Genomic DNA, 9,909 nt, shown 5'->3' with positions numbered 1-9,909 from the left:
CGATAGATAGATAGATAGATAGATAGATAGATAGATAGATAGATAGATAGATAGATAGATAGATAGATAGATAGATAGATAGATAGATAGATAGATAGATAGATAGATAGATAGATAGATAGATAGATAGATAGATAGATAGATAGATAGATATAAATACATACAAGGTTGTAAGTATTTAGGAGTTTGTTGTTTTTCGGTCAAATCTTTCTGAATAAAGAGAACCATCATCTCGTTACAAAGGCCATGTTGCGAAATCTGAGGAGGGCAGTATTTCGCCATGTCACGATTGCACTGCCGCTCCTCGGAAAGACGAAGAAGAACCAACCGAGCTTCTTTTTATCGTCATCTCTGAACTAGATCTGAACGCACCGAAGCAGCAATAATGTCCTTCTCATCATTTCTTTCCTGGAGTAAAACGCCATGAGTGAAATCTTGGTGTCCGGATGAACTCGTCTCGGTGCTCGTTGACGTTTTCTACCTTGCTTAGCTTAGTTTAGCTAGCTTGGTTTAGCGTGCTAGCCGCCTAACAAAGAGTCGCGTTTGTTGTCATCGTATCGCGAAGCAGAGAGCAAGTGTGGGTATAAAGGCTTGTGATTACCGCGTGAAAATGTGCGCCAGACGTGTGAAAGAAGAAGAGTGCGAAGAGGCACTTTCCGCAGCAAAATTACACGAGCGACAACGCCAACTACTGGACGCTGTTACCAAAAGGCCTCCAGATTTGTTACACAAAACAGGTTTGGTCGCCTCTTTTATCTTTCTTTCTCTAGTACGTTATATTGAAGAGCATTCTCCTGTTTATTTTTAACGGAATCCTCGTTTTTGAAGTAGAACATCCAGGCACCTTGAGGTTACAAGACGGCATGGTGAAGTCTGGTTAGCACGTCTGCCTCACAGTGCAAAAGTGCAGGATTCGATTCCGGCTTCCTGTGTGGAGTTTGCATGTTCTCCACGTATCTGTGTGGGTTTTCTCCGGGTACTCCGGTTTCCCCCCACATTCCGAAAATATGCAGGTAGGTTAATTGACCACTCTCAAATTGTCCCCAAGGTGTGATTGTGAGCGCGAATGGTTGTTCGTCTGTGCGTGGCCTGCGGTTGGCTGGCAAACAGTTCAGGGTGTATCTCACCAACTGCCAGAAGACAGCTGGGGTAGGCTCCAGCACGCCCGCGACCCATGTGAGGAGAAGCGGATTAGAAGATGGATGAACACACTGATATCCACATTAAAAACTAAGGGTGTCCTCCCTTGATGCTGATGTGGAACCAAGAAGAGGGGGACAAGTTGTTCAAGCAGTAAACCAACAGATTAGGCGCAAATAAGCATTCAATTATAAGACTGAAATAAGATGTCAATGTCGAAAATGGTGAAATGTCCTGTCTATACAGTCTGTAACATGCATTTTCTAAGGTTACCGAGTGTTCAAGCTTACCTTCAACAAAGCGTTCAGAACAAACACAGATGTAGAGACGGGCTCTCTGGCCACAGTGAGCCAGTTGTGTTGAGCAGCAAAAGCCACAGTCTCCGTCTGTCCCTTGTCAAATCCGCAGTCTGCTGTGCCTAATTCAAGATTGGCGCCGGTACACAGCGAAAGAGACAAGTTAGCCACACCATTTTTATGATTGCTGCCCAAATCTGCACAGCATATTTAACATTGGTTCTGAATGCCATTTCCCTGTTTCCATATTCACGAAGGACCAGAAAAAAGGATCTGTTCAAAGTAAAAAAGTCAAATTCTTTTGAGCATTGATGATGACAGACAAGTAATCTTTGTGTTTTTAGAAAAACAACATTCACGTCAACACCCCCCCCCCCTTCCTATTTTTATATCTCGAATGAAACTCAAAGACTGCCAGGTCCCAATTTCAAATTTGAAAATCGATTGAGGCTTACTCAAACCTTGAATCACAAATCTGATCATCATGAGAAAAGGATGACTAATTCACAACTATTTAAACCATTTAAAAAGAAAAAACAAGTGGCTGCATTCAGCTGAAAGTGTTTTAATACGGCATGTTTCCTAAGGTGAGGTGTTTTTAAACAAATATGTTGTGTTTTTCAAAGGCTCGGTCATTTACAAATCCATTTTAGAACATGCCAGCTAAGTCCACACTTGAAGGCCAGAGCCTGGATTGCAACCCACGACCTAACAACTGCGAGGCAGACGTGTTCACCAGTCAGGCCAGACCAAACATCTCCTCACTCCACGTTATCCCCTTTACAATCATCATCAACAACAAATCAAACCAGACAGACTTTGTGGGCTGGCTGCTTGTCTAAAAATTTGATCAGCTCTGCGTAAAACGTCTCTTGGACTGTTGTTGTGTGCACGCGCCACACCTACTCTTCTTAGTGTGTTAAAGCACAGTGTTTTATGACTTGTTGATACCTGACCATGTGTTTGTCGCGTTTCCTACAGATGGCGCTGAAAAATATCTTCATCCTGAGTATCAAAAGCCAGAGAACGCTTACGCTCAAGAGGAAGAAGAGGAGTGTGCGCACCCCCGCATTAAAGAGGAAGAGCAGGAGGCTGATATCGGCCGTCTACCATTGGCCTCTGTCTCTTTCAAGAGTGAAGATGATGAAGACGAAGGTCAGCATGAGGAGAACAGAGGGGTGCAGTCTCCAAGCAGCAGTTCTAGTCCACACGTGACAGCCGAAGGGGATGGAGAGCACTGCGGAGGAGCCCACGCAGACAGACTGTTAGCGCCGCTATCAGATAGTGACGACATAACGTCGCACTCCTCTGACACCGATGATGAACACGCTCAAGGTGAAAGAACATGTCGTGATAAGAACAAACGCTGGAAATGTTCTCAGTGTGGCAAAAGGTTTGTTTTCAAATCAGTTTTAAAGATTCACATGATGAGCCACACTGGAGAGAAACCGTTTGTCTGCTCAATTTGCGGCAAAAGATTCTCTCGTAGACAAAATATGACAACGCACACACGAATCCATACTGGAGAGAAACCTTTTGTCTGCTCAGTATGTGGTAAAGGGTTCTCTCGTAGACAATCTATGACAACGCACACAAGAATACATACCGGGGAGAAACCTTTTTCCTGCTCCGTGTGTGGTAAAGGATTCACTGAACAGAGACATTTGAAAACACACACAAGAACACACACTGGAGAGAAACCTTTTGAATGCACGGTTTGTGGTAAAAGGTACTTTGTCAAGAAAAGTCTCATGAACCACACAATATCACACACTGGAGAAAAACCATTTCAATGTCCAGTATGCAGTAAAAGATTCACCCAAAAGGGATATTTAATGTTACACATAAGAGCGCACAGTGGAGAAAAACCCTTTGCCTGCTCTGATTGTGGCAAAAGATTCTATCTCGGGAGAGATTTAAGAAAGCACATGAGAACCCACACTGGAGAAAAACCTTTTGGCTGCTCTTTTTGTGGAAAAAGATTCACCGAAAAGGGAAATTTGGTGCTACACACGAGAACGCACACCGGAGAGAAACCTTTTGACTGTTCTGTTTGCGGTAAAAGATTCTCTGAAAGGGGAAATTTAATATTACACATAAGAACTCACACTGGAGAGAAGCCTATCGCCTGCTTAGTTTGTGGTAAAAGATTCTCTCATAAGGGACATCTGAGAAGACACACAAGGACCCACACTGGAGATAAACCATTTGACTGCTCAGTTTGCGGGAAGAGATTTTCTGATAAGGGAAATTTAAGAAGGCACACAAGAACCCATACTGGAGACAAACCTTTTGCCTGATCATTTAGCTGTAAAAGATTCACCGACTGAGTACAATTTGGAACACACACAGAAAAGATTTGCAAGATCACCCACTTGCGGAAGCCCATTCGTTTTCAGTGTGTGCAATAAAATATTCTCTGCAAATGATCACGTTAAGAGGCACAAATGCCTACAATGAAGCTCTAATTACATTTGGAAGAAACAGACTTTTTGTGGTAACACAGAAAAGTCTGCTTGTGATCCTGAATAAAGTGCAAGGTGTCAAAGAGTGATTGTGTTCAGTATCTTTCTGTTTTCCTATTGCGCGTTTGTTACAGCAATACTTGCTGCATGACATGTGATCCGTTTACATCGACTCAGTGTGGACATGGAGGGGATTTTAAACCAGGTCTCCACTACAGGACTGTCCTGATGCACAGGTCTGGTGAAAGGCACAGAAAAAAAATATCTGCTGTTTTGAAAGCAACAGTTAACACTTTGTCCCGCATCATCTGAAAATGGATTTAGATGGCAGCTCTGAGGATTCCTCTACAGCTGGCTGCACACCGCAATGAGTAATTGGGAGAGAAGGGCTGTCGTCCCAATGGTCACTCTGCCACAATTCCTGTATGCCCCTTTTGGAAAGAGGAAAAATGGTCAGAACAACTGTTTTCTCTCTGCAATCTCCAAGAGAGAGAAGATTCTGTGGCCTGATAAGACCAAAATGAAACTCTTTCGTGTGAATACCAGATGCCGTGTTTGTAGTTAACCAGGCCCCACTTATTACCAGGTCAAAAGCATCTCTACGGTGAAGTATTGTGGTGGTGGCGGCATGCGAGGGAGAAGTTTTTCAAGGGGCAAGAACTAGGAGTGCTTATGTACAGGGTGATTTAAACAATTTCAAACAAAAAAAAAAACTGGTTATTTTCTTGACGCTGTTGTGTGTAGGACTTTTCTACAGTGTCAAGGTAATTAACGTTTTTTGCCCTTAATTAGCGATTGAACATTATTTCAGGAGAATGTTGGATTGCTTTCATCATAAGCAACAGTTTGTGACGGCAAATCGTCAATAAGTGACCACCTTTACACTTCCCCAAACAGTCTGCAAAACTAGGATTAGGGTTTCAAACTAGGCTTTCAAAGTAGGGTTAGGTCTTCAAAGGAGAATTCCAAACTACGGTGAGGGTTTCAAACCAGGAATCGGATTTCAAACTAGGGTTAGGGTTCTTCTTCATGGTTTCAAACTAGGTTTTGGCTTTCAAAGTACAGATTCAAAGTAGGGTCAGGGTCTCAAAGTACCGTTAGAGTTTCCAGTTAGGGTTTCAAACTCGGGTTGTTCTCAAAGTGAGGTTTCAAACTAGGGTTACAGTTTCAAAGCGGGGTGAAGATGTAAAAGAAGGGTTAGAGTTTAAAAGTAGGGTTTCGAATTAGGGATCGGGTTTCCAATAAGGGTTTTGAACTAGGGTTAGAGTTTAAAAATAGGGTTTCAAACTAGGTTTAGGGTTCCAGTTGGGCTGCAGTGATCAAATGTTTTATTATTTAGATCTCCTACTGAAATTAAGAATAATTGGCTAACGCTCTGTCAGTTTTTTTCTCGGACAAAGTTAAAGAAATGACTCGGCACACAGGGAAAATTGTCTTCAATATCAACGGGAGCAGATCTCTGACAGCGAACGACGGTTTAGTTGCTCCGTGATCACACTCAGAGTCCCCCTCCGCGAGTTCGAAATTTTGCAAAATACAAGAAAAACACTGCCCCCGATATTTGCAAACCGCACCCCCGGTAGTGATTGGTTATCTTGGTTGAAGCTTTGAACCACCGTACGTTGGCGCCTTTCTGTCTGGTCTACACTGAATCAACAATCAACCCCCTTTGTGTCAGAGTCTAGCCCTCTCTCTTCTGATCGCCCACCTGCATTGACGTGCTAATTGTGGACTTCAACGGCCCTCCGCCCAGGTGGCCGGCGCCTTTGTGCGCAGGCATTTAGGGGTGCTGGATACGCACCCAAATTAAATGAAATTTTAAACATGATACAATTTTGCTCAGATTCCTCTAACACGCTCTCTCTCACTAATTATATATATAAAACTCTCTCTCTCTCTCTCTCTCTCTCTCTATATATATATATATATATATATATCATTTTAACCATAGGCCTTCAGTGACGTCACATACATGAACACAATAGAGGCTCGTCAAGCAGCATTTAATTTCAGGAGCATTTAAAACCATCAAGTATGCATTCACAATTAAGAGCAGGAAACTAAATTTACAGATATTGTCAAAAATAAAAAGATGATTTAAAAATACTAAATAGAATGGCACCCAAATTACGCTGTGTGATCTTAAACAAGTCTGTCCAATAAATTGCGCAATGTCGCAGTTTCATATAAGAAACCAACCAAACAATAACAAAACAAACTATTCTTTGAAAAGAAAGTTAACAGATCATTTGCATTTTGAGAATAGGCTATACAACAGCAAATAACTGAAAATGTTGAGCAGCTGAAATTGAACGAACTTTAGTGCGCGAAGGTGACCACAATGCGCCATTATAAATTGCAGGTGAGCAGATTTATTTGATACATTTTTGTATTTTTGTCATTTTATTTCTTTACCATTAATTTAATACTAAGGAAATAAAATGACAAGAAGAAATGTCAAATAAAATCCACCGACTCACCAATGTAGTTCTCCACAGCGTCTGCTTATTTGAAAATAAAGTCGATCCTCCTTTCTTTTCTCAGGAACACTTCAGTGGCTCTGTTGTACAGTTTTTCTGTTCGTTTCAGGTCCATCAGCAAGTCCTTTTCTATCGACATGGAAGCTAATGCCGAAAGTCGTTTTTGTCCGGTCGTGTTTCTGGCATAAGTTTGAATGCGTTTTAACGCTGAAAATGACCGCTCAACAGATGCCGTGGACACGGGGATCGTAACAGCCAAACAGGCCAGTGTGTAAAGTTGTCCCATACTCTCACTCAGATTTTTGCTCCGAAGAAAATCATGAAGATCAGCCGGACTTTTCCCTACAAAATCAATCATGCCATACATTACAGTCAGTTCTGTTTTAAGACGGGGAAGATCAAATAATGCTCCGTGGCTCTGCGTTAAGCTGGAGAAGGCGGTTTGTGGAAATTTTTTCCTGTATGTCTGAAAGTGCTGAGGGTCGAGAAGGGAGAGAAACATCAGCCTTTCATGGTCCTGAAATCGAGTCCGTATCTGGGAAAGAATGTTGTCCAGAATGCTGGTATGGAGACGTTGGTAGTGTGCGCGCAGGTCGTCTTGTGCCGCGCCCTGGCCCCTGCGCACGCTTGGAGCACCTGAGATGCGCACCGTTTCTTCGTATATTTCACTGAATTTGTCCCTTGCTCGCTCAACTGTGTCACAAAATTCGTTCACCCTCGCCATGCAAAATTGCACATCCAATGATTTTCTCTGCAGTATTCCAAAAAGCACATCGGCATACTCAAAAATCCCATTGAATACGTTGAGCAAAAAACAAAATTCAAAATCACCCAGACGTGCAGTAAATCCATCGGCAGAAAGCACAGTGTCCTGATCATACTCATCGTGGTGCTCCAAAATGTGATCAAACAGCTCCTTCAACGCAAGTCTCTTCTCATATACCGCATTCACCAATCTTGATGTGGATTGCCACCGCGTCGGCGCAACCTGAGGAAAACGCCGCTTGCATATGTCGCCTAGTAGTTTAGTGCGCTTCGGAGATCTGGAGAAGAATGCAGCGAGGCCATTCAAATTGGCTAAAAAGACCTTACACTCTTTAAGCTTTGAGGCCCCTTGCATCAGTACTAAATTCAGACGATGTGCATAACAGTGAATGAATAAGGCCATAGGTGCCTTTTCTTTCACTTTAGCCTGCACGCCATTCAACCCGGATGCCATGACCACTGCGCCGTCATAACACTGTGCCACAACTTTGTCCAGAGAACATTCATATTCCTCAAATAAATGGAAAATAAGAGCGGCAATGTCATCAGCTCGTTTGCCGCTGGTTGCATCCTCAAATTTTATGAAACGCTCCTTGACACCCGCGTCCGTCATATAGCGCAGGACGAGTGAAAGCCGTTCCGCGTTACCCACGTCCGTGGTTTCATCAACCATCACTGCGACAAACGGGGCTTTTTTGATCTCCAGTTTGATCTCGTCTGCCATCACTTCAGCAATAGCATAAATTAGGTCGTTTTGTATTTTTCCGGATGTCCCGGTGAAGACCCTGTTAGTTGTCAGGTGGTAGTGCAAGTCTGCGTCATGTTCTGCAAGAAAAGAAATAAGTTCCGCGTAGTTACTTCTATTTAAGGACTCTGCCCCTTCATCGTGTCCCCTGAATGAGAGTTCCTGTCGACCCAAAAACATGACACAATCCATCAGTCTTTTCAATATCTGCCTATTTTTTTTTACTTTTTCATTGTGGAGCTCCATCTCCCGGCGTGCCTGTTCACTGAGCTGCACATCTACGCGAGTGTCCCCAAACATTTTTAAACGCACCGTAGCTTGTAAGTGCCCGGCCGTGCTCTGATGTTTCCTTGCTGCCTTGGTAAAACAACTTAAATTGCTAAATCCAGTGTGGCTCCAAACACCACATCGGTCAGTTGCAAGCAGTAGGCATTCCCAGCAGTACAATTTGCAGTGTTTCTCAGAGGCTGTGAGCCACGGGTACCGTTCATAATTGCTCGTCTGAAAATGACGGACAAACCCTTTTCCTCGCTGGGACAGGCTAGCTAGCGCGGGAGTTGGGCGACCTCTTCGCACAATATCCAGCTTTTTGTGGAAGGCCCGTCTTGAAAATTGTGTGGAAAGTAGATCGGCGACCAGATCAACGTCAGTGTGACTTTTCATATCACCTCCGGCGTGTTCATCCTCATCCGCGATGTCATCACTATCCGATAGCGGAGTTAACAGGCGGTCTGAATGGGATGCTCCGCAGCGGTCTCTGTCAACCTCTGTGGGGTGATGACTGAAGCTGTTGTCTGGAGAATCCGCCCAGCTTTCCTCCTTGCTTTGACTTGGGTGAAGCGATGACCTCTGACCTTGGTCTTCACCAGCTTCACTCTTCACAACGACGCCAATCAATGGAAATTTGATGATTTCAGTCTGCTGCGCTTCCTCTTTAATGAGAGAGTCTCCAGGAGACAAGAAGAGAAGCATACACGGTTCGGTAAAGTTGACTTATTTGTTGCGGAACATTGTTTCTAGTTATGTTTTTGGCAATCGGGAAATTTTGTAATTATGAGATTGAAGAATTGGGTTGCAGAGTACATCGGTACTAAAAAACAAAATGACTGCGATTTCCCGTGCTTTCAACACGATATAAACAAATCAGCTGGGAAACAAACTGGGCTGTGCAGAGGTTGCAAATCACCAAACTGATTTGGCTCCTGGCTACATATGGAGACTAAAACATCTCAAGAAAGGAACAATTACTTGGAGTAATGATGCAAGATCAAGTCAATTAAGAACAGACCGTTGGCTGATTTGAACAATAAGCAACAATTAACTTAACATACATCATATCCACCTTACAGACCACAAGGCTACATACGTTACAGATTTCTGGCTGGGAATTTTGAGAAACGTGGTTGTGATTTAGCTAACTCCAGAACTAAATGTGGGTGTGAGCAATAACAACAAAGATTTGATATTTTCAAAGGCACGTTCCCAAGAAGCGCCTGTTAGTTTGCGTCATGGTGGAGGAGCAAAAGAAGCACACAAACCTGTGTGAAATGCATACTGAGGCTGCTTGAAAACAACGTCGAGTGTTTGACGTTGTTGGTCGTTCTCTTCTTTTAGACAAAGTTCCTCCTCGTACTCTTCTTTGACACTCTTTGCGCACATTTTCACAAGATAGTCACAACACGGTTAGCGGCGTGCCGTTAACAAAGACGTGCCTTCGCTAGCAAGCTAAGCTAGCCCGAGAAGCTTCAACGTGCGCCGACAAGAGTAAATCAAACCACCAAGATTTAGTTAATGGAATTTTGCTCCAATAAAGTAACCGATTAACGGACTGTGCGCAGGCTTTGGTACGTTCGGGTGGACTTCCTTGGTGAAGCGTGTGGTAATGCAAACTAACTGAAAGTCAAGTTTGCAAGAGAAGTCGTAGTACGGCAAAACCACTTGGACAAACTAAATGTACGGCACCAGCAAAGCAGCAAATGGCGTTTCCACGTGACTGTCCTTAATTAGCCAAGTTTTTA

At 43.4% G+C, this 9,909-nt stretch overlaps 1 protein-coding gene across 1 annotated transcript; it reads left to right on the top strand.

Moving 5' to 3' along the window:
* The first annotated feature begins 309 nt into the window (after positions 1 to 309).
* LOC147208087 (uncharacterized) lies at positions 310 to 3,987 on the top strand. Its single transcript, XM_086107880.1, has 2 exons — positions 310 to 737; positions 2,418 to 3,987. The coding sequence occupies exons 1-2, from the start codon at positions 611 to 613 to the stop codon at positions 3,734 to 3,736; spliced, it is 1,446 nt and encodes a 481-aa protein (XP_085964006.1). The 5' UTR covers positions 310 to 610; the 3' UTR covers positions 3,737 to 3,987.
* The last annotated feature ends 5,922 nt before the right edge of the window (positions 3,988 to 9,909 follow it).

The sequence above is a fragment of the Hippocampus guttulatus genome, chromosome 3, assembly GCF_054856545.1.
Source record: "Hippocampus guttulatus isolate MCC_2025c chromosome 3, RoL_Hgut_1.0, whole genome shotgun sequence".
NCBI classification, from domain to species: domain Eukaryota; kingdom Metazoa; phylum Chordata; class Actinopteri; order Syngnathiformes; family Syngnathidae; genus Hippocampus; species Hippocampus guttulatus.
Note: the sequence above shows the minus strand (reverse complement) of the source record. Positions and strands in the feature narration are given on the sequence as shown.

Coding starts and splice junctions, on each gene's coding strand:
- LOC147208087 (XM_086107880.1), top strand. CDS start 611: ATGTGCGCCAGACGTGTGAAAGAAGAAGAGTGCGAAGAGGCACTTTCC. Junction 738..2,417: donor AGATTTGTTACACAAAACAG/GTTTGGTCGCCT, acceptor CGTTTCCTACAG/ATGGCGCTGAAAAATATCTT.